This window comes from Oncorhynchus nerka, linkage group LG27, assembly GCF_034236695.1.
Source record: "Oncorhynchus nerka isolate Pitt River linkage group LG27, Oner_Uvic_2.0, whole genome shotgun sequence".
Lineage (NCBI taxonomy): Eukaryota > Metazoa > Chordata > Actinopteri > Salmoniformes > Salmonidae > Oncorhynchus > Oncorhynchus nerka.
The window spans coordinates 43,757,716-43,782,782 of NC_088422.1; the positions used below are offsets into that span (position 1 = coordinate 43,757,716).

Below are 25,067 nucleotides of genomic sequence, written 5' to 3' on the forward strand. Positions count from 1 at the left end.
ACCTTGTCATGCAGAAAAATATTTAATATGTATGCCATTTAGCAGACAATTGATCCAAATCAACTTACACCAGTGCATACATACCTTGCTACCTTAAGATGACTGCCCGAACTGTGGATAATCAAACCCTACATCATGATCTACCAATTGAGAAACACAGGACCCCCTACTTTCCAGTCCTTACATCACATCCCAGTTCTCTCAAGCCTTGCAGTTTCATTTATAATCCACAACAAATCAAACAAGATATATTGACTACCTACAACTGAACTTTATATACAAAGAATTTACAGTAGGGTCAGGGAGATCAGATAAAATTGTCTTCCACACCCCATGAATGCCATTCACTGTCAAGTACTCCCTGATTCAATGCATATGAAGAGCAGAGCTTCCATTATTAGTTTACATCATAACCAGGGTCATATTCATTAAACTGCTTACGTCACATTTAAGAGCATAGTGACCGGTTTCCGTTGCCAAACGTTTTATGGTGTGCACTAATGAATACAACCCAGTCCAGATCCCAAAATGCATGTGAAAAGTGATAAAAACAAATGAGTTAGTTGTGCAAGACATTTTATAGATAAAACAATAAGTAGCATATTGTTTTTAATGTGTGCATGCTTTTCTCCTCCGACAAACAAAAGCTGATTCAAAAGCTGTTTAAGATTTCAAAACTCTTCCGCAAAGATCTCCGGTAGGAGAGACATGACTTTCCCTGATGACGTGGCTATCGAGGATGGGAAGACCCTTTTGTTCACCTGCTAACGAATTGGCATCTCCTCAACCACTTATCGGTTTCTGGGTCACAGAGGAGAGGACAGAAGAGAGAGTGGAGGACGAAATTATGCGCAAATGAGAAAAGGTCATTGAAGCTGGCCAGATCATGCTTCCTTCCCAGCATCCTCTCTCGATCTTGCCGATTTCAATTGTTCAGTCTTTTCAGGTCGCCGATCCATGGTGGTAATGATGGAAGGAAGCCTGTGAATACTTACATAGGGAGGGCCTATACTTGTTTACAGATGTCTAGTTTTTTGGATGTGGGTATGAAGAGAGTGCATATGCACAGTATGCATGTGTGTGTGTGTCTATTTCTTAGTTGTGTGTGTGTGTGTGTGTGGGCAAACTATGAATAGCACTGCATATAGCCTGTGTGTATTTCTTGTGTGTAGCATCGTGTCATTGTGTGTTAGGTACCAGTATCGCAATACTCAGAAGAACCATGACAAGGGAACAAAACATGAAGCAGAAAAACAGTTCTAATCTTGTAAACACACAGCCTTCTGTTGTTACCCAGAGTAATTGTTTATTTCCCAAGCTATATCACACAACTGCAGGAGTTCAGTTTGCTTCATGTTTTTATTTTTTTACCATGGAAAATCCAGTATCGCAGTACTGGTATCATGACCCAGTGAGCGTGTGTGTGTGTGGCTATTTCTTGGCTGCGGGTATCCAGGAACCAGGCTGGAATGTGTTGGCTGTACTGACAGGCTCCTCACTGGTCTCTGGCTGGCCGAAGCTAGTGGCGGCGGCGTGGCCCTTGGCTATGGTCTGTGCAGGCCGAGCCACCAGGCCCTCCTCGTACTCCTTAGCCTGCAGAGCCAGCTCTCTCTCATCCACCTCCCTCGCCTTTCCTTTGATGTGCTCCCTGTAGTGCTGGTTTTTCACCAGCTCCTGTGGGGAGTAGGGAACATACACAATATTAACCGAGGCTTTTCAACAGAGACTCAGTCCTTTGAAGGGATAGCTACTGGTGACAGTGAAGTCCTCTCAAGTCATCCATAAACTAGTGTCCAGTCTGTGGTGTTAGTCTTGCCTTGGCAGAGTCAGAGAGTGAGGGAAGCCTGGATGTGTTGATGTTGTGTGTTGGCAGCAGAACTAGTGGGCTGGGAACGGCGAAGGGAGACCAGGGCAATACAGCCCTGCTTTGGGGAGCAGGGGGAGCATATTGAGCTGCTTCTCCAGCTTGTTAATGACAGGATTTAATCCAATCAATTTATGTTGACTTGGACAGGGACGAGAGGAAGCGTTAAGAAGGGGACAAAGTGCCGGGGGAGTGGTTTTGGCTACACCACTACTCCAGCTGTGGACGACTGCGAATGGGCTGACAGTAAGCAGAAAATTGGAATAGAATGTTCTGGCAACACTGAGGTGGGATGACATTGGCCATTGGCATGGAATATACAGAAGAGGGTGCCTGGGTATTTGCTTTCTAAAGGCTTTCCCATAGCCTCCATTTCAAATGGACAAATAATAATAATAATAATTATAGTCGATTAGATGAACCTTGTATACCAACAAAGCCTAAACTGAATATGACTTATTGAGACTACAAAAGGCAGTTATACACCGAGTGTACAAAACATTATGAACCCTCCAGTGGAGGCTGCGGAGGGGAGAACGGCTCATAATAATGGCCAGAAGGGAGCAAATGAAATGGCCTGGAAACCACGTGTTTGATGTAATTGATATCATTCCACTCCAACCATTCCCACAAGCCCGTCCTCCCCAATTAAGGTGCCACCAACCTCCTGTGGAACTTTCCTAATATTGAGTTGCACCCCCTTTTGCCCTCAGAACAGCCTCATTTCGTCAGGGCAAGGACTCTACAAGGTGTCGAAAGAGTTCCACAGAGATGCTGGCCCATGTTGACTCTAACGCTTCCCATAGTTGTGTCTAGTTGGCCGGATACACACAGGAAACGGTTGAGCATGGAAAAACCTAGCAGCGTTGCAGTTCTTGACAAAAACCGGTGCGCTTGGCACCTACTACCATACCCCGTTCAAAGGCACTTAAGTCTTTTGTGTTGGCCATTCACCCGCTGAATGGCATACACACACACACAATCCATTTCTCAATTGTCTCGAGGCTTAAATTTTTTTTTTAATCTACACTGATTGAAGTGGATTAACAAGTGACATCAATAAAGGATCATAGCTTCACCCTGGTCAGACCATGTCACGGAAAGCGCATGTTCGTACACTCAGTGTATAATTTCAAGTCAATCGTCCTCTATGAACAAGGAAGCATTAAGATGTCCGAGTTCAGGTGGGCCTTCGCGCTTCAGCAAACAAAAGGAAAGGGGTGCTCAACAATGATAAAAATCACGAGAATGGCTTACCAAGAAAAACGTCCAAAAGGGCTAATCAGAGGTAAAAAGGAGTCGGAGCCCCCGACAAAAAAAAAAGAGGAAGGGATTGATTTTTTATTCTCACTTTAATCCTTTGTACAGGATGCGAAAAGGTGACTGACGTTTCCTCGGAGGAAGACGTCAGCTTGACGTCGAAATGTCAGGCATATTGCTGTGACTGTCTACACTCACTAGCACCTTCACACGCCAGCTCCAGTTTATTTTTAACACCTGTCCCCTAAAGTTCCTTGGCTCTGTTGGAAACTGAGAGAAAGCAAATCAAAGTGTTTCTCTTGAGCGTCTCCCCCCCCCCCCCCCCCCCGGTTACCCCGCCCCACAGCGCTCCCCAAAAACACAGCAGGGATACGCACCTCAATGGAGGGGGGCTGCTTCCGTCTGCCTCGGATCCAAGCTGGATGAGGGAACAGACAGAGTTAGAGCACCCACACTGCACACATAGCACGCCAGCAAAATGAACAGTTACACCGGACATCCAATGTAACGCCAGTTGCATGGCATCACACTTGTGTAATTACTCGATAGGTACATTAAAACAGTATCTAACTAGTAAGTGATCTCAAACAGATTTTGGCCTGTTTTTCATGCATTACAATTCCAGCCCGACAACAGACAGAATATGGCATCACTCTGATTTGCCAGTCTAAGCAGAAAGGGGACTGTAGTACTGCTACTGCATTTCAACTACTGTACAGCATAAGAGTAGAGACTGCAGATTTCTCCTCCTCTGATCCTTAGAGCAACCTCTCTACATCTATCTAGCTCTCCCGCCTCTGTTCTTTTTTTAGGTGTATTTTGGAAGGGCAGGCTCTGGAGAAAGAGAGAGATTTCCCAGCTTTTCCTTCAGCATGCCGGGACTCAGGGCTTCTTATCCCCCTCTTATTTGCATCCTGATGAAAATGCATGAGAGCGGGACGATGAGGGCTTAATGTGGATAAAGCAAGTCAGAGACAAAACATTTTGTATCTAGTTGTATGGGAAATGGAAACAGTTTTTGACATTGGCAGATAGGGTGACTGATACATTCATGAATACATTTCTGAATAAATAGCCTAGGCGATTAATGTTAGTTCTAGTACAGTTGTTGTTCTTGCCTAGCACTATTCTGTACTACAGTGTATTCCCGAGCTCCAGATTCACAGTATCCATGACACCATATCATGGAGGCTAGCAGACAAACAGCTAAAGTGTCAGTGTTTCAGCATTACCATCCCACTCTGAGGGTATGTTGCCTTCCAGGTACTCAAACTCTGTAGGGTTAACAGCCACCACCATCCGCTTGGCCCGAACAATCCTCCCTAAGTAAACAATGACAGAGAGATTTTTGAAAAACATTAATGCATGAAAATGCACATGATCAAGCGCATTAAAAAAAATCGAAAAAAAAAAAACCAGACAAACATTTTAGATATCGCACGCACACGACAGGACATGGATGATTAGCTCGTGGCCCTCAGGCCTGCTTCTCAGATCTCTCCAAGTGTGTCGAAATCTGGGCTAAGCCTTATGTAAATAAACCTCTCTACCCCCCCCCCCCCCCCCTCCAACAATGCCCTCCAAATCAACATCAAGCCATATAGGAGACAAAAGAGGTCAGATATCACAGGCAACACAAGAGAGATGAGCTGAGAGGAATACTAAAAACACTCTCTCACATTCTGTATCCTACAGCGCTAGTAGAAACACCACCAATTAATTGGGGGGAGGGGGGGGGGCAGTCGAGCAGGCCCAGTCACATTCAGGTGGAGGGAGGGTTGAAGGGATGGAAGGATGGAGAGAGGGTAAGAGAGAGGCAAATGATTTTAGGCCATGATCCTTAGGACGCAGCTGTAGAGGTTCTCACAACTTTCACTAATGAATGATGTCTGCCCTCCTGCCACACTGACATATCACATCACATTCCCAGAAGTGGGAGTGTGTGAGGGAGAGAGGGAGTGAGAGAGAGAGAGATAGGGGGTGGGGGCTCTCTAGAGAGAGAGATGATGCGTGGTGCATGCATTGCACATCAGCTGTTGTGAAGGATGAATGGACGGACAACATTCCACACACAGATCAATCTGTCAACATGCCATCAACTTCCAAACACAGACCAATATGTCAACATTCCATCACCATTCCACTCAACTCCATTAATCTGCACAGAGCTAAAGACCAGTGGACAAATGGCACCACCATCTCCAAACACACACCAGATTGATGAGCCTGATTGTTGTTCCAATGATAACAGATAGATATGACATGTAGATGGATGGATAAGGCTGGAGTAGTAGGAAAGCTAGTCCACGGACCATATCCAACATGTTGCCTCCTCTCCTTTATTAAGACAGAGGACAGGTGAAAGCAATAAGATGTATGCCAGGTAGGCCTATCTGCTTCACCAGTTTAATTTTCCCATCACATCACACTCTGCCTCTAACCCTATTACAGGGGCTGAGTCACAGGCTTACTAGGGCTCTTTCATACCGTCCCTAGGAGGGGTGCGTCACTTGAGTGGGTTGAGTCACTGATGTGATCTTCCTGTCTGGGTTGGCGCCCCCCCTTGGGTTGTGCCGTGGCGGAGATCTTTGTGGGCTATACTCGGGCTTGTCTCAGGATGGTAAGTTGGTGGTTGAAGATATCCCTCTAGTGGTGTGGGGGCTGTGCTTTGGCAAAGTGGGTGGGGTTATATCCTTCCTGTTTGGCCCTGTCCGGGGGTGTCATCGGATGGGGCCACAGTGTCTCCTGACCCCTCCTGTCTCAGCCTCCAGTATTTATGCTGCAGTAGTTTATGTGTCGGGGGGCTAGGGTCAGTTTGTTATATCTGGAGTACTTCTCCTGTCCTATCCGGTGTCCTGTATGAATTTAAGTATGCTCTCTCTAATTCTTTCTTTCTCTCTCTCTGAGGACCTGAGCCCTAGGACCATGCCTCAGGACTACCTGACATGATGACTCCTTGCTGTCCCCAGTCCACCTGGCCGTGCTGCTGCTCCAGTTTCAACTGTTCTGCCTGTGATTATTATTATTTGACCATGCTGGTCATTTATGAACATTTGAACATCATGGCCATGTTCTGTTATAATCTCCACCCGGCACAGCCAGAAGAGGACTGGCCACCCCACATAGCCTGGTTCCTCTCTAGGTTTCTTCCTAGGTTTTGGCCTTTCTAGGGAGTTTTTCCTAGCCACCGTGCTTCTACACCTGCATTGCTTGCTGTTTGGGGTTTTAGGCTGGGTTTCTGTACAGCACTTTGAGATATCAGCTGATGTACGAAGGGCTATATAAATACATTTGATTTGATCAATGCAGGTGAAGGAAAGGAGACAAGGAAAGGAAGGCCCTTTCGGCTGTTGAGATACACCAATAGTAAATCGGGCCTACTGCTCTTTAGTTCTTAGCTATGCTCTAGACTAATGACTAGTGTACAGGCAGCTATGCTACAGTAGTTACTAAGTTACATAAGCCCACTGCACAGTAGCTAGGCCTATCAGTTGGTTCAGACTATGAGGAAAGAGATCATATATATTGTTCTATTTGTTTACATACAGGCCTTTATCATTCAGCTGAGAGCAGCTTCGTAGGAAAACCCAGAGGACATCAAATCCAAGCAAAAAGACTGGCATCCTAGGTAATACCAACAAATACATTTACAACAGGTAATAAGCTAATTATAAACCGGTGTTATCCACATTTGCATTGGGTGTGGGTGGTGGAGGATAAATATAATGGTTAAAATTATACAAATTATACAAGCGTTCTGCTTAACTATAGCCTAGCTAGCGCTTAAGCATAGAGAGAAGCAATCACCCCCCCACTTCTCTCACACACATTTACCTCCCCCTCTTGCTTTCTCCAACGCCCTCTCTCTCTCTCTCCGCTTCCCTCGTCTTGCCACTTTTGAATTGCTGGCATGACTAAATCCTTCTACCATGGCTTTTATCCTTGGATTTTAATAAAAAATATGTACATATATTTATGAAACAAGCCCATTCCTCCCACCACACCCACACCCGTGCAAGCTTTCGCGCACACTGACAATTCTCATGAAACCAAGTCTGAAGAATTCAGCTATATATCGTCCAATTTTTTAAAATAATTTACTATCATACTAAGGCTCACTTTGCTTGGTTTCTGGCTCATTAAGTTGTTTTGAGCTTAAACTGCAGAGCCAGCCCAATTCTTTTTTTTTAAGAAAATGTTTACTCAATGTCATTACCGTAATGCATCCAGGTCAATTTTGTAGGACTTTAAATACATTACATTTGTAAAAAAAAACATAAAAAAAAAACATATTTAATTAAAACCAATTAAATATTGTTTAAAGCGGTACATATTCAAAGAGAGTTATCAGGTCTGGGTATTCACATTACAAACTAGTCATAAAAATAAAATAAAAAGGTGTCTGAGCACGTTTCTCATTACCGTAGCATTTCTGCACAAAGTAGAGTGGGTTTTTTTGTATTACGTTTTTTCGACCCATAATTCATTACTACGAAGAGAAGCTCAAAGATGTCTACAAGATAAGCTGGTCCTTTCTCATGATTAAATATGATAATTCACCCCCTTTATCCATTTTAGATTATCATTACCATTAATGTGTAATGTTTGAGCAAAATTGATTTCATAATTTACAGTATAACAGATTAGAAAGAGCATGAATGTGTCAATAAATGGCTTCTGCCATTGTTAACTAAATTTCCTAAGAGCTTCTCATTACTGTAATGCCAATTTCTCATTACCATATGGTTGTCTGTTATGGTAATTAGACGTTCAGTTAAGGTAATGGTAAAAACTGTTTATGATTCATGTACAGTGTAACTCCCATCACACTGTGTGTGCAACAGATACACTGCTAACCAAACAGTGCTATGTGCATGCACACTTGAATTAAAGGTTAACTACACTCAAAAACTATTTTTTCTTCGATTTTTCCCAGACCCCCAAAAAATGGTATCCTGGGAAATCATTCTAAACAGCGCACCCGATAACGCTTCCATACTTAGAAAGAGGTGGAATCTAAAGATGGAACAACTAGGATGGGTTGCTAATATGACTAGGATTATGCCCTTGGCTTCTGGACAACGAAAACAAGTTGACAGCCAATGGACAGGGGAGAAATGGTATAGCGGTGAGGCCAATAGGGAAGTAAATGGAAACAAATTTGCTCAAATTATATAATTACTCCTGTCTATACATTAAAAAAAATCATTGAAAATAGTTCACCAGAAAGCATGATTTAGCCACAGAGGAATTGATGATCATTAGCTTATTTTAAAAAATTGCTGTTGAATTGTTTCAAATCACACGCTTGTAGGCCTATGCCTATTTGGAAAGCCCACAATTTGGGCAGTGCGTGGCAAAAGGCCTGGCTGATTGTTGAGTTGCGGCTGTCATTGAAAAGCATCTAAATTATGTTTGAAGATAATGTGTCTCGAGTATAATTTAAAATGTTGAGAAAAGAAGGGAGGGGTGTGTTAGCGAAGATATAGGCGAGTCTCTCTGCAGAATGGCTCCTGACAGTTCTTGCACATTCATTGTGTCAATTGTTTGCCCATTGATCCCCCCCCCACTTGTGAGAAACAAGATTTTTTTTTTCATAACCATAATTTTCAGTCATTGTCAATTTTTTCATTATCTTTCGTTTGGAGTGCTCCATGTTAGCAATGAGCATGTGTATGGTTTCCCTGTCATGATCATGTTGAGGGAGCACACGCACCTAAGCACGCATAGAAGTACCTGGCCTGCTGCGTAGAAATGTAAAAATAAAAATAAAATAAAAAACACTTTCCTATATCGATTGCGAATAATAATATATCACAGTGAGCTATTTGAAAAAAAATCCAACAGTCTCCCCCTTCGATGTGAAAAAGCAATGGCTCCCGAGTGGCGCAGCGGTCTAAGGCACTGCATCTCAGTGCTAGAGGCGTCACTACAGACACCCTGGTTTGAATCTAGGCTGTATCACAACCGGCCGTGATTGGGAGTCCCATAGGGCGCCCACAATTGGTCCAGCGTCGTCCGGGTTTGGCCGGTGTAGGCAGTCATTGCAAATAAGATTGTTCTTAACCGACTTGCCTAGTTAAATAACAAGTTATTGGCCTACAGACGGAGTTCCAATGCGCGGATTTTCTTTTAACCACCAATGGATCACAGTGTATCAATGTGTCCATTCGGCAGAGGCTGGTGATCTCACATTAGTTGACGTTTAATTTTTAGATTTGAAACATTTTAATTCAGATTTTTATGATTAACCACAGGATAATGATTGAAAAATTTAAAAATTATTGAAATGAAAAAAATTATAACTGCCACGCAGAATGATAGAAATGGTAGGATAAATTGTAAGCTTTCCCAAACTTGAAACTCACCGCCTATGAAGTCTTTATAAAATAATGACCTCCATGTTTCCATGGTCGAATTTTGCCTATAAGCTACTTTGAAGCAAGGTAAGACATGCCTAATAACATTAAATAAAACAGTCAGATTTCAACAAGTATGTTTTCAAAATGCATACTGCTTCTTGCTCACATTGTAAAGCGTTGGGTGACACGTTGACAGCCTGTTGTCTGCACTTGAACGGTGAATGGGAGGTGAGCTACAATTACCAGTTGAGAAATAAAAATAGTAGCGATTTTTAATAGTGCACCAAAACTGTTTTTAACACGCGATTGCATTTAGAATTGTTGCGCAATGAAAGGGCTTATAAAAGCATGTTTTACTCCAGTAGCAACCAGCTGAGGACCTGCAGGAGAAATTCAGCTCAAAATGTCCGCGTGTGATCTGTGTGTTGGATAAATAAGATACATGACGGCTAACAAAAATACACACAGGCCAATGTACTTCCACTAAATGATGCAAATGAACCTATAGACCGTTAAACAAGATGTCAAATGTTGTCAGAAGGTGGGTGTAGCTGGTGCATGAACTCAGGCGCAGGAGAGCAGAATGAGTGAGCAACGTACTTTACTCAAAATAAAGGCACAAGGTAACAATACACTTGACCAACAATAAACGGTAATCAATTAGGCACGGGTGAAAACAGCACCCGTCGAAAACCAGCCATAACGTACCGAATGAACATAGAAACAATCACGCACAAAAACATGGGGGAAACAGAGGGTTAAATACATGAACATGTAATTGGGGAATGAAACCAGGTGTGTAGAAAAAAGACAAAACAAATGGAAAATGACAGGTGGATCAACGATGGCTAGAAGATCGGTGACGTCGACCGCCGAATGCCGCCCGAACAAGGAGAGGGACCGACTTCGGCGGAAGTCGTGACAAATGTATTTATATCAATGAATAAAAATCATTACTTTGCAATGGGATTTTTTTTCTCCGTGTCATTTTGGCTGGCAGCAGTTTAGATTAAAAAAAATATATATAATAATATTATTGTGTTTTCATTTTTGGGGAGCCATAAGCCGGCTTATGGCCACAAGACACACAATCAAGAGTCTCTTCACAGTCCCATTGTCCAGCACAGAGGCTGGGAGACGCACAGTACTGTATAAAGCAATGACTACATGGAATTCTCTTCCGCCTCAGGTAACTCAGGCAAGCAATAAAATCTGTTTAAAAAAACGAATAAGGCAACCTCAAAGAACATTGCGGGCTGTGAAGAGACGCAAACATTATTCTTAGTCTTACATTTGTTTTCTTTTTCTCTTTCTTTTTAAATAGTAATACTTTTAAAGTAGTAATACTGTTCTCTTTAGTCGTAGTGTTCCTAGTTTCCATTTGTGTTGCTGTTCCTGTATTTTGTCATGTTCTGTGTGGACCCCAGGAATAATAGCTTCTGCTTCTTCAACAGGACACTGGGATCCGAATATTATTTAATTTTTTCAAATTCAAAGATGAATACAAGATGATGCCGAAACATTGGTGGTTTATACCCAATACATTACTGGGAGCTTACAGTGCCTTCAGAAAGTATTCACACTCCTTGACTTTTTCCACATTCTGTACAGCCTGAATTTAAGATGGGATTTTGTGCCACTGGCCTACACCCAATACCCCATAACGTCAAAGTCTAATTATGATTTTAGACATTTTTACAAATCAGTTAAAAATAAAAATCTTTAATGTATTGGGTCAGTAAGTATTACTCTTTGTTATGTCAAGCCTAAATACCTAAAGCCTAAAGGAGTAAAAATGTGCTTAAAAAGTCAGAATAAATTGCATGTCCAATAATAATGTTGAACATGATTTTTGAATGACTACCTCATATCTGTACCCCAAACATACATGTAATTGTAAGGTCCCTCAGTCGAGCAGTGAATTTCAAACACCGATTCAACCAAAGACCAGGGAGGTTTCCCAATGCCTCGCAAAGGGCACCTAAGTTGGTGGTTGAAGATATCCCTCTAGTGGTGTGGGGGCTGTGCTTTGGCAAAGTGGGTGGGGTTATATCCTTCCTGTTTGGCCCTGTCCGGGGGTGTCCTCGGATGGGGCCACAGTGTCTCCTGACCCCTCCTGTCTCAGCCTCCAGTATTTATGCTGCAGTAGTTTATGTGTCGGGGGGCTAGGGTCAGTTTGTTATATCTGGAGTACTTCTCCTGTCCTATTCGGTGTCCTGTGTGAATCTAAGTGTGCGTTCTCCAATTCTCTCCTTCTCTCTTTCTTTCTCTCTCTCGGAGGACCTGAGCCCTAGGACCATGCCCCAGGATTACCTGACATGATGACTCCTTGCTGTCCCCAGTCCACCTGGCCATGCTGCTGCTCCAGTTTCAACTGTTCTGCCTTATTATTATTCGACCATGCTGGTCATTTATGAACATTTGAACATCTTGGCCATGTTCTGTTATAATCTCTACCCGGCACAGCCAGAAGAGGACTGGCCACCCCACATAGCCTGGTTCCTCTCTAGGTTTCTTCCTAGGTTTTGGCCTTTCTAGGGAGTTTTTCCTAGCCACCGTGCTTTTACACCTGCATTGCTTGCTGTTTGGGGTTTTAGGCTGGGTTTCTGTACAGCACTTTGAGATATCAGCTGATGTACAAAGGGCTATATAAATAAATTTGATTTGATTTGATATTGGTAAGATGGGTAAAAAAGAAAAAAAAGAAGCAGATATTACATTTGAGCATGGTGAAGTTATTAACTACACTTTGGATGGTTTATCAATACACCAAGTCACTACAAAGACACAGTTAGCGCAGTTGCCGGACAGGAAGGAAACCGCTTTCACCATGGGGCCAATGGTGACTTTAAAACAGCTACAGAGTTTAATGGCTGCGATAGGAGAAAACAGGGTGGATCAACAACATTGTAGTTACACTGCAATACTAACCTAAATGACAGAGTGAAAAGAAGGAAGCCCATACTTTAAAAAATTTTTTTTTTTAAACATGCATCTTGTTTGCAATAAGGCACTAAAGTAAAACTGCATAAAATGTGGCAAATAAATTAACTTCATGTCCTGAATATAAAGTGTTATTTTTGGGGTATATCCAACAAGACATCACAGAGTACCACTCTTCATATTTTCAAGCATGGTGGTGGCTGCATCATGTTATGGGTATGCTTGTCATCGGCAAGGACTAGGGAGTTGTTTTTTTTAATAAAAAATAAACAGAGCTAAGCACAGGCAAAATCCTGGAGGAAACCCTGGTTCAGTCTGCTTTCCAACAGACACTGGGAGACAAATGTACCTTTCAGCAGGACAATAACCTAAAACACACCTCCAAATATACACTTGAGTTGCTAACCAAAACAGCATTGAATGTTCCTGAGTGGCCTAGATACAGTTTTGACTCAAATTGTCTTGAAAATCTGTGGTAAGACTTGGAAATGTCTGTCTAGCAATGAACAACAACCAACTTGAGAGCTTGAAGAAATTTGAAATATTGCAAATATTGAACAATTCAGGTGTGAAAAGCTCTTGGAGACTTACCCATAAAGACTCAAACTGTAAATCAAAGCCAAAGGTGATTCTAACAGAGGTGTGAATACTTCTGTATTTCATTTTCAATAGATTTGCAAAAATTCTAAAAACATGTTTTCACTTTGTCATTAATGGATATTGTGTGTAGATGGGTGAAAAAAAATTGAATCAATTTTGAATTCAGGCTGTAACAAAATGTGTAATACGTCAGAGGGTATGAATACTTTCGGAAGGCACTGTACATATAGAGTGTGCGATTCTCTTTATTTTTTTATAGCCTACAGCTTACTCACATATTGGTTTCCTTACCCGTAAGCAGTCTATGAACGAGACAAGACAGCAATCCATGCTTGGGTTGTGTTTACTTCGTCACCGTCTCCAACCTTTTAGCATTAATAGCACAAAACCAATGTAAAGTGAATATCCCTGATATTAGCATTTTTCACATTTAATTTCCAAATCATCTTAAAGTAACTTTGAGCTATACAATCGTCACACTTTGGGATGATTTGGACATGGTTTTGTGTTATAAATGCTAAACAAAAACAAAGCATGGATTGCTGCCTCACAGCAGTTCATCGATTGCTTATTCGTTAAGGAAACCAATGTACTAATGTAATTTGGGTGAACTATCCCCATAAGACTACTTTTGAGGTAGGAAAACAACTTAACATTTGCTTGTGTGATGCCCCTTTAGGGGTTGTGTACTGTAATAATGTAGTAGTCTAATAAAACAGAACAACCGGAATAATCAAACATCTTGTTACTAAAGAAAGAAAGAGGGCTGCATCAAAAGCTAGGGTGGAGAAGCATAAAGAGCAACTGGAATAGAAATCCAGATCTGCTTGATGAGAACATAAGGAAAGAGGTATAGTGCATTCGGAAAGTATTCAGACCTCTTGACTTTTTCCACATTTTGTTACATTACAGCCTTATTCTAAAATTGATTTAATTGTTATTTTTTTCATCATCAATCTACACACAATAGCCTATAATGACAAAGCAAAACATTTTTTTTTGTGTAAATGTAAAAAAATAATAAATGAATATCACATTTACATAAGTATTCAGACCCTTTACTCTGTACTTTGTGGCAGCGATTACAGCCTAGACTCTTCTTGGGTATGACGCTACAAGCTTGGCACACCTGTATTTGGGGAGTTTCTCCCATTCTTCTCTGCAAGCTCTGTCAAGGTTGGATGGGGAGAATTGCTGCACAGCTATTTTCAGGTCTCAGAGATGCTCAATCGTGTTCAAGTCTGGGCTCTGGCTGGGCCACTCATGGACATTCAGAGACTTCTCCCGAAGCTACTCCTCCGTTGTCTTGGCTGTGGGCTTAGGGTCATTGTCCTGATGGAAGGTGAAACTTTGTCCCAATCGGAGGTCCTGAGCGCTCTAGAGCAGGTTTTCATCAAGGATCTCTGCACTGTGCTGTTCATCTTTCCCTCGTCGTGACTAGTCTCCCAGTCCCCGCTGCTGAAAAACATCCCCACAGCATGATGCTGCCACCACCATGCTTAACCGTAGGGATGGTGCCAGGTTTCCTCCAGACGTGACGCTTGGCATTCAGGCAAAAGAGTTCCATCTTGGTTTCATCAGAACAGAGAATCTTGTTTCTCATGGTCAGAGTCCTTTAGGTGCCTTTTGGCAAACTCCAAGAGGGCTGTCATGTGCCTTTTACTGAGGAGTGGCTTCCATCTGGCCACTCTACCATAAAGGCCTGATTGGTAGAGTGCTGCAGAGATGGTTGTCCTTCTGGAAGGTTCGCCCATCTCCACAGAGGAACTCTAGAGCGCTGTCAGAGTTACCATCGGGTTCTTGGTTACCTGACCAAGGCTCTTCTCCCCCGACTGCTCAGTTTGGCCGAGCGGCCAGCTTTAGGAAGAGTCTTGGTGGTTCCAAACGTCTTCCATTTAAGAATGATGGAGGCCACTGTGTTCTTGGGGATCTTCAATGCTGCAGAATTCTTTTGCCACCCTTCTCCAGATCTGTGCCACGACACAATTCTGTCTCCAAGCTCTACAGATAATTCCTTCAACCTCAAGGGTTGGTTTTTGCTATGACATGCACTGTCAACTGTGGGACCTTATATAGACAGTTGTGTGCCTTTCCAAATCATGTCCAATCATTTGAATTTATCATCGGTGGACTCCAATCAATTTGTAGAAATAATGAAATGATGAATGGAAACAGGATGCACCTGAGCTCAATTTCGACTCTCAAAGCAGAGGCACTGAATACTTATGTAAATAAGGTCTGTTTTTATTTTATTTTAATAAATTTGCACACATTTCTAAAAACCTGTTTTCGCTTTGTCATTATGCGGTATTGTGTGTAGATTGAGGAAAACAAATGATTTAATCCATTTTAGAATAAGGCTGTAACGTTACAAAATGTGGAAAAAGACAAGGGGTCTGAATACTTTCCCTTATGCACTGTATATAGAGAGTAAAGTTGTAGACATGAGTGTTATTGATGACATACTTAACCTTACAAAAAGGTTTGGTAACAATGCACATGACATTCATTGCTTTTATACCGGTGTTGTGGCCAGAGCTCTAAATCAACATTTTTCAGAGGTAGAAAAGTTGTTTGTTTGTTATTGATTAAGATTTAGTCTACATTGCATCTCCCTGAAGAACACATCCATTTTTCATTTCTTTCTGTGCCACTAAATGTTTGCATAGTAAAGTTACCAGGTTGTTAGTAGGGCTGCACGATATGGGCAAAAAAAAAAAAAAAATGGAATTATGATTTTTCAACCAAAGATTGCAATTTGACTTGCGATATAGATCGAAACACTTGGGTGAACTGTCGGAATCAGAAATTGAATAATTTTATAATCCAATTGTTGTTTGGCACTACAACAAATGAAAAAGCCAGGACGGAGTGATGACAGGGTAGGACCCAAAGTGTTTCCCAGGGGATCCTAAATCACATTTGATTCAGAACATGCTGTTGCACAAACATGCTGATCTACACCACCGCTGGGAGCAACCTGTATTGGAGGTAACGTTTGCTTTGCCCTAGCTAGTGCATTTAGCTAAATGGCATTTAGCAAGCCAGCTAGTTAGTTAGCGATTAGCATTATTTTAGGCACTTGTTGCAACACTGTAGTCAACCTTCACTAGTAACCATGTTATTGCATTATAATTGCATACTAATGGGATTTTAACTGTTGGGATTGGGAGGGACTGTTGATAATGAAATGTAATTGGATTATTTTCCATATTTTCACAGGTACTAAATACAAAAGAGAAATGGACTCAGTGACGGACTTGACTTCTAAAGAACACAACAACATGGTACTGGGAGGGGGATGGGATGTGGTGGAGCTGGGTAGTGGTGGGGAGTTAATGATCAATGTTGTTCTTAATGCTTCACATATAGTTCCAAATGATATTTTTTGCTCTCGATGAAGTACCATTTGCTCATTTACTCATATTATTATTGTAATAACTCTCCTGAATCTTAGGCAAAAAAAATATATAATTAAAGTGCAAAATGTTCACCGTGCCATGTTTTTTCTAACTTTACAAGTGTTACGGTATTGAGATTTTTTTGTTTTGTGCATGGTCTTGGAAAACGTGTACATAAACAAAATAATAATTCAGTCTGAACAGTTAAGATGATTAATTTAACAGACAATTTGAGATGGTATTTTATCCATTACAAAATAGATGTTATTTTTTTATTTACCAAGAGTAATACCAAGTTTGTGAGAATGACTCACAACCACACATACGAGGGAGGCCTGTCTGTCTGTCCATCTGTCAGAGGTAAACCTCTCTCTGCTCTACTGTCTTTTTCAGGGCAATATCAATATTTCATTATACACGTCGTCCAATTACAGCTGCAACAGAACCCACAATCAAAACAGATCCATCCTAAATACTACAACCAAATCTACAACAACAACTAAGGTTTCTTCTAGGTTGGAAGTAAATGAGACAGTGGTTTGGTTAGATTGAATAAGGTCAGCTACCTCAACATTGACTTTGTCGTCAGGCAAATATCATACCAATACAGGTTATAATATGATGTACACAGAGTGTACAAAACATTAGGAACACCTGCTCTTCTTATGACAGACTGACCAGGTGAAAACTATGATCTCTTACTGATGTCACCTGTTAAATCCACTTCAAATCAGTGTAAATGAAGGGGAGCAGACCAGTTAAAGAAGACTTTAAGCCTTGAGACAGGGATTGTGTGCCATTCAGAGCGTGGATGGGCAAGACAAAATATTTAAGTGTCTTTGACTGGGATATTGTAGCAGGTGCAGGCGCACCGGTTTGAGTGTGTCAAGAACGGCAACGCTGCTGGGTTTTTCACGCGCAACAGTTTCCCATGTAAATAAAGAATGGTCCATCACCCAAAGCACATCTAGCCAACTTGATACAACTGTGGGACGCATTAGAGTCAACATGGGCCAGCATCCCTGTGGAATGCTTTTGACACCTTGTAGAGTCCATGCCCCAAAGAATTCAGGCTGTTCTGAGGGCAAACAGGGGGTGCAACTCAATATTAGAAAAACGGGCCCACAGAGGAGGTCACACATTGTTAAATTTTACTGTGCTTCACCAGATTTAGAGGGAAACCATCATCACATGACAAATGGACCTAGGCCAGTCTTAATGGACCATTTGGATCATTCTCAGACAGGACAATAGGTGGAAATCCTGCACAGTATTTCTGTCAGTGGGTTTCATCACAACCACCTCAGAGCAGAGCTCCCAGTATATACAGGCTACACAGAGTATGCCTACCTTGAATAGCCTACATAACCCTAGTCTAACAGGGATTATTAGGAGTTTTGAGCCAGTCAGTGTGGGGGTGTTTTCTGCTTCCCAGTTTAGAGCTGAACCCTCCCACCCTGTCTTACCCCACACTCCCTCACCTTCGGTCTCCTCTCCCAGACCTGGGGGAAGGGTGAGGAAAGTGTGTGTGTGAGGAGAGTGTGTGAGGGGCTCCTTCTCTCAGTCTGACCCTATGACAGGCTTGCGTCCTCAGAGGAAGGCTTAGGCCGAAACGTTTATCCAGGGGTGCCGTATATATGTGTGTGTGTGGGGGGGGGGTACATTAGGTACATTTTTTTCTTCAATATTAAATTATTAACCTTTCATTATTAATATAATATTTTATTTACAATGTACTAATAAAACTAACGGTTTCTTTTTCCTTTTCTTGTTTTTGGCAAAAGTTAACATCCGTAAACTGAGAAGAACAAGACTGAGAACAAGATATCTCAAAGTAATGGCTGGATTGCCATAACATTTGTTGTGCACAATCAAGACCCCAAGTGGAAGAAACCTATTGACCTTTCCTCTAGCGCCATCATCAGGCATTTTCATTTCCATTTTGTTTTCCATTTCCACTTTAACAGCTGCTGATTTTCTAGCTGGTATGTAATACTTAGTTCAAAAATATGCTGCGGATTTTATTATTCTGTTTGTTATATTCTATAGATGATAATTTATTTTAATTGAAGAGTTTAATGTATATTTAAGTTGTATTTATTTTAAGTTATTCATTCATGTTAAGAGAATTTTTTATTCAAGAATTTTACCATTAAAATTACATTTAGACTGTAAAAGATGGCCTTTAGCACATTTCTTATAGAGGGTATCAGTCTTGCATCAAATAGTGAATTCCACTGGATGCAGAATGTTGCATGCATGTCTGCACAGTGTTATATTTTCACAGCTCACCATCAGTAAATATTGTGCAGTAAATATTGGACTACAAGAGAGTGCAAGCCTGCAAAGGTAAGAGTTATTTAAAGTTTTGAATGGGTCGATTGGGTTCTGGAGGTGTGTGGTTACAGCAATTGCACAGGGTTGGTGTGGCCTGTGGTGTTGGGGCCCAATGCGATATATTTTCATGGGGCCCAAAATCCCTAGCGGCGCCCCTGCGTTTATCTACTTACCCCTGAATGAAATAAATACTCAAAAGAAACCTTGAATCTCCTTTTTGAGAATGTTCCAGTTACATCATTTAGGCTTGCCTCCCCCTCACTCACCAGGGGGGCACATAGTCCCCAGTCACGTGCGTGCGCACACACAAACAAACAGGCCCAGATTAACCTGCAGGATGAGAGGGAGGACAGTGTTGCTCACCATGAAGGACGAATACAGTGCATCAAAGGAGAGGCCACGCACAATCAGATTAAATCCCTCCTCATGAATATTAATGAGCCATCTCACCGGTCTGAGCTCGATTCATCTGCGAGGCTGCGATGAGACCAGGTTGAGGGAGGAGCGGAGGGAAACGGACGGATGAGGGGTTGCCGTGGCAGCGAGAGCGGCAGCCAATCAGTGTGTTTCTCCTCTGCTTCTGAGGGATGATGTGCTGTGAGTGGGCTCTTTGAAACCTGAACAGACCCTGTTAAACTCCCATCATCTGCTTCAACACCCAACACACCCCTATGCCTCTGCACACACAGACACACACAGTCCAAAGAAGTTCTACTGAAGAGGACCTGACATGTTTTTTTACCCTCTGCAATGTCATCCATGACAGAACTGGGACAGCACCTTACATCTATCCATCCCTCCGAATCTTGAATTAGTTTAATTTTTGATTATTTAGTCCAGAAGCTTTGACCAGAGCCTTTATCCTGCCTTTGCTGTGAGCTGGCTGTAGATTAGTCCTGTCCTAAACCTCTGCATGGCAATGGACAGTTTTATGAAGAGAGTGATCAGGTGCAGCCACCTCACCCGCCCAGCTAGTATAGTCCACCCTACCCCACTCACATCTTCCCCTCATCCTTTTACAACAGCTAATGTGTACTTAATTCGCCACACATCAGCTCTCTCTAGCGGCTACATTCATAATGTAGAGAGCCCCCACCCCGCACACACACTCTTCAGTCAGATAAGTAGACTAGACTATTATGCAACCTTCACATGTAATCTGTAGTGGTGGGCTCCACTCAGAAGCAGCCTGTAGTGATGTCATTGTTCTAGACGTTCATTTCAAGCTTGGCCACCACCTATTAACACTCTCTAAAGGGCTGTCGGAATCGTTCACCTCACAAACCACTGCATCTTACCGTTACGTTGTGGAACATGGGCTATAAAAAAAAACAGGTAGTGAAGCTAGTCTTTGTATGGATGCTGACCTGTTTCTCGCTCTGAGCTGTATGTTGCTTCGCCCGCCCAGCACATGACGTCCATGAAGAGAGCTGTCCACCCCTTTCTATTCTCCTCCATCCATCACGCCATTCAACAAACCCCTCTCTTTGTCTTCCTGCCACCTCCACCTTCTCTTGCTCTGTACTCATCTGTTCCCTCCACCTTCTCATGTCTCCCTCTTTCTGTCAGTATCCTTCCCTCTCTCTCTCTTCCTCCCTCCCTCTCTTCCCCAAAATCATAATTTCTGTCAGTATCCTTCCCTCTCTCTCTCTCTCCCTCTCTTCCCCAAAATCATCATTTCTGTAAGTAATCCACCACCTCTCTCCCCCTACGGGCTTATTTCCCCCTTGGTCAGAATACCCCCTGTATCTATCTCCCTCCTTCCCTGTATCTCTCAGCCTGTTAGTTTTATGAGAATAATGTGAATTCAATAAGCAGAGGAGCAGATTTGAGGAGCGGAGGAGGCCGTCTGTCTTTTCCGTCTGACCTGTTGGCTTTCTGACAGACAGAAGTGTCAAGCCCTCTCAGTCCAGAACGAACCCAACTGACTCAGATTGATGCCAACCAGCTCCCTGCAGCAAGTAGCTCAACTGGAAAACAGACTCAAAATAGCCTTATTTGTTTTCTCCTCTCTTCACACATAGGCCCAACGTCTCTCCATCTTCGATCTCCTGTTGAAAGAGGGGGGGAAAAAAACAAGCCTCGGCAGAAAATGGACTCCTGAGGTAGCCTAGGAGGTTATGCCTTGTGGTGTAGAAATAACCATTAGGCCTACATCGCATACTGTAGCCTATGGACATTTCCGTGGATAAACCCCCGATGATCACTAACACAGAAGTTCATAGGAGCACATCAAATTTGGTGTCAAATGAAAGCGAAGGGTCTACATTTTCCCACCCAACATATTTGGGAACAGGCCTAAGCAAAGGCTTTGTTTCCTGGAAAAGTGGTCTTAGAAAACATCTAGAAGAAAAAGTAGGTCCAACGCAGCCATTTTTATCTCAATATCAAATAATTTCCCGGTAACAATTAAGTACCTTACTGTGATTGCTAAGAAACCATGTTAATTTAAAGAAAAAAGCAATTTCTCAAGTAATAACTTTGCTAGGACTGTCTGGGAATGGTTCGAGTGGGGAGGGAAAACTGAAAATGTGCTGTTATTGGCAGAGGGGTTTGGAACTCTTTCGTATGGGTCCATTTAAGTAAATTTACCGCATGATGATGTCACCATGGAAGGCCAAAACTCCCTTCCACCAAAGCAGGAATAAATTTCAGGCGGTCTTTTCAAACAGCTCTTACAGTAAAAGGGCATTATAATAAATGTACACAATATTATTCCAACCTCATTGTGGAAATACACAAAACATTAAGAACACCTGCTCGTTCCATGACAGACTGAGCAGGTGAAAGCTATGGGCCTGTCATGCCAAAAAGTGTCTCCCCCTGCATCACAATGGGATTCGATGAGTTCTAGCTTCTGTTGCTAGGGTGGTTGTTAGAACTTTTGGTGGTTGTTAGCAAAATTTTGACCGGCCTAAGTAATTAACCAAAACGTCCGTTGCCATGCTGGTTTATTGGCTCCATTTTACTTCATAGCGGTCGCAAAGGACGGAGGCCTCGGGCAGAACTGGTTCAATTTCACCTCATAAGTACTCGCTCAGTCCGCGCAACATTATTACCTCAGAATTCCTCACCAAGGACGGTGTTTTGACGGCGACTACCTGCTGACTACCTACTGCTTCAGAGGACCGAAAAGAGAACACTTTGTTTACCACATATTTGTCTTTATTCAGTTCCTTCAGAAAATATTCAGACCCCTTGACTTTCCACTTTGTTACATTACAGCCTTACTATAAAATATATATATTTTTTAAATCGGAGCAATCTACACACCATAACCCAGGTTTTTAGAATTTTTTTTGCAAATGTATGAAAAATAAACTGAAATATCAAATTTACATAAGTATTCAGATCCTTTACTCAGTACTTTGTTGAAGCACCTTTGGCAGTGATTACAGCCTAGAGTCTTCTTGGGTATGAAGCTACAAGCTTTGCACACCTGTATTTGGGGAGATTCTCCCATTCTCTGCAGATCCTCTGAAGCTCTGTCAGGTTGGATGTGGAGCTTCGCTGCACAGCTATTTTCAGGTCCCTCCAGAGATGTTCGGTCGGGTTCAAGTCTGGGCTCTAGCTGGGCCACTCAAGAACATTCAGTGAACATTCAAGCCACTAATGCATTGTCTTGGCTGTGAATGCACTGTGCATTTGCAATATGTTTCAATGGGCATTTATCATCACGAATTTGGCATGCTCAAAAATACTGCAGAAATGCAAAATTGACTGGACCGATGAACTCGGGATGGCTGGGCAGTGATTCTGGTTCCTCTCCATCGCTCGTTGGTGTTGATTTCAGAATGTCATTTTGGTGATGGTACCGCATTGTTTAAACATATTGCAAATGGACAAAAGTCAGCCAGCAAGTCACCGTCCATCAGTCAATTAGATATCATTCTGACACCAAACTGATACAAACTGACCCCACACCCACTTTTTCCAACTCGTTTAGAAGCCAACTATCACATATTCAGAGCTGGCCCAAAATGCACAGCTCCTTCTGTTCAAACCATAATAAAAACATAAAACACGTAGTTACATTCTAGAAACGTTAGGGTCAGTCTCTATGGGCCGAGGCGGTTGCAATGCACCTAGTCTTGCGACTCTGGGACATTTCTTAATGTTGTCATTTTCGTGATGAATTGAAGTTATTGCAAATGTACGAGGTTGTTTCTCGGTCCGAGAACCTTCTAGAGCCACGTAACTCACCACGCACTATCGACCTGAGCTCTAGAACAGGTTTCAAAAGTTTCAGAACTCTAGATCTGACGGTTCTTTAATAGTTCGAACAAAAGTAACTATTGCAGGCTCTGTCTGTCTCTACGCACCACACTGTGTCCCTCCGTCCAAGCTGTGTGTGTGCGCGCATTTTTCTTGGAAATTTTATGGGAGACAAGACTGATTTACAGTTCATGAGGGTTGCCTGATCGCACATATTACGTTTTGGAAAGATCAGACTTTTTTTTAACCCTTCGAAACAGCCCCTATGACACCAATTATGGCACTAAAAGTGCACACATATCCTCATTGGGGTATGCTTTTACAGAATCCTGAGTTTTAAGTGTTTATGTTAAGAATTGACCGATCTACACAGGGTTGAATGCAGTCATTTTCACATTTGCAGGTTATGTACATCAAAACACCTTTTGGGTGAATTTAACCACTTCCGGTTGCTCCAGGAAGCTTAGAATCGACACAGGTAGACCTCATAGTGGCCTGATGGATTGTCATCGAAGACAGGTTCATAAGTCATTCATAACACACATAGGCTTCCGGTTGAATTTAGGGGTGCAGGCAATGTATTCCTATGGGGAGAGAAGTTAGTGAAAACTGTTTGATGTAAACACCTTCTTTTAACTGTTAAGAGTTAATGCACGGTCAAGGTTAGGCTTGCACAGATCGGGAGGACCTCAGGAATGTTCCTGAGGTCGAATTGTGCTTCGAACCCTAACTGTTCTCCTGCTGTCACCCAAAAGCACCTACAATTTAGGGCCAGGCTTCATTATGAGCTCAGACCAAGCAAGCTACGGTCTAGCGGGGCATCTCTTTGAACTCGGCACAGCCTAGAGATTATGGTAATGCCATTGCAGGCTCTGAGTGTCTTTAAGCACCGCACTTTGTCACTCCATCCTTGCTGTGTGTGTGTGTGTGTGTGTGTGTGTGTGTGAGAGAGAGAGAGCTTTTCTTCGACATCTGTTGGGAGAAATGACTGATTTACAGTTCATGAGGGTTGCCTCATTTATTTTTTATTTGACCTTTATGTAACTAGGCAAGTCAGTTAAGAACAAATTTTTATTTTCAATGATGGCCTAGGAACAGTGGGTTAACTGCCTGTTCAGGGGCAGAACGACAGATTTGTACCTTGTCAGCTCGGGGGTTTGAACTTGCAACCTTCCGGTTACTAGTCGAATGCTCTAACCACTAGGCTACCCTGCCGCCCCTAATAACACAAAGTTTTGAAAAAATCTGACCTTTTAAACCCTTCGAAACAGCACATATGACACTATTTAAGGCACTTCCGGTTTACACAGGAAGCTGAAAGTGAACACATATCCTCCTTTTGGTAGGCACTTATAGAATATTGAGTTTTAAGTCTATGTTAAGAACTGACTTATTTACAGAGGGTTGAATGTGTGTGTCATTTCAGAAAATCACGGGAAAAAAAAAAAAAAATCACAGAAATCTCGCAGAGCTCTGAACATGCTTTAACTGGATCTGTAACTTTAAAAAAACATTGTACGATTTCTCTTAAATTACGATAGATAAATGGCTGGTTCTTTTTTTATTGACACCGTAGGTTTATTTACTTTGACGTGAAGCGGAAAAATTTGCGCTCTATATTCATTTTTGACCTTTAATCCCAGAAAAATGGCCATAACTCAAAAACTGTTGAAGCCTCGACGCCATCTTGTTCAGGGCCAACTGCCCATTATGCCAAACCGATGCGCACCAAGTTATCTTCAAAGTATTTTCCGTTTAGGAGAAAAGGCCACGTCGTGATTGTTGATGTTTTGTACATTTGCGATATGATTCCATTTGCCCTCTTGTGGGATTTACCAGGACAGCGGAAAAATGACAAAAATTTGACAATTTTATCAAACGGAAATCGAATGTCCGAGAGACTTCATTTGATGACTTCCTGGAAGATCATGCTTCACCGTAGGGATGGTGCCAGGTTTCCTCCAAAACACGGTGCTTGGCATTCAGGTCAAAGAGTTCAATCTTAGTTTCATCAGACCAGAGCATCTTGTTTCTCGTGGTCTGACAGTCCTTTAGGTATCTTTTGGCAAACTCCAAGCGGGCTGT

At 42.3% G+C, this 25,067-nt stretch overlaps 1 protein-coding gene across 1 annotated transcript in view; it reads right to left on the reverse strand.

Annotated features, from left to right (window-relative positions):
- Nucleotides 1–3: 3 nt before the first annotated feature.
- ndufaf2 (NADH:ubiquinone oxidoreductase complex assembly factor 2) overlaps nucleotides 4–25,067 on the reverse strand; it is a 37,490-nt gene continuing 12,426 nt past the window's right edge. Inside the window, exons 2-4 of the mRNA XM_029638306.2 lie at nucleotides 4,357–4,446; nucleotides 3,502–3,542; nucleotides 4–1,674 (exon numbers count right to left, since the gene is read on the reverse strand). Of these exons, the coding sequence (XP_029494166.1) occupies nucleotides 1,432–1,674; nucleotides 3,502–3,542; nucleotides 4,357–4,446 (374 nt within the window). The 3' untranslated portion in view covers nucleotides 4–1,431. The remainder of the gene's footprint in view (nucleotides 1,675–3,501; nucleotides 3,543–4,356; nucleotides 4,447–25,067) is intronic.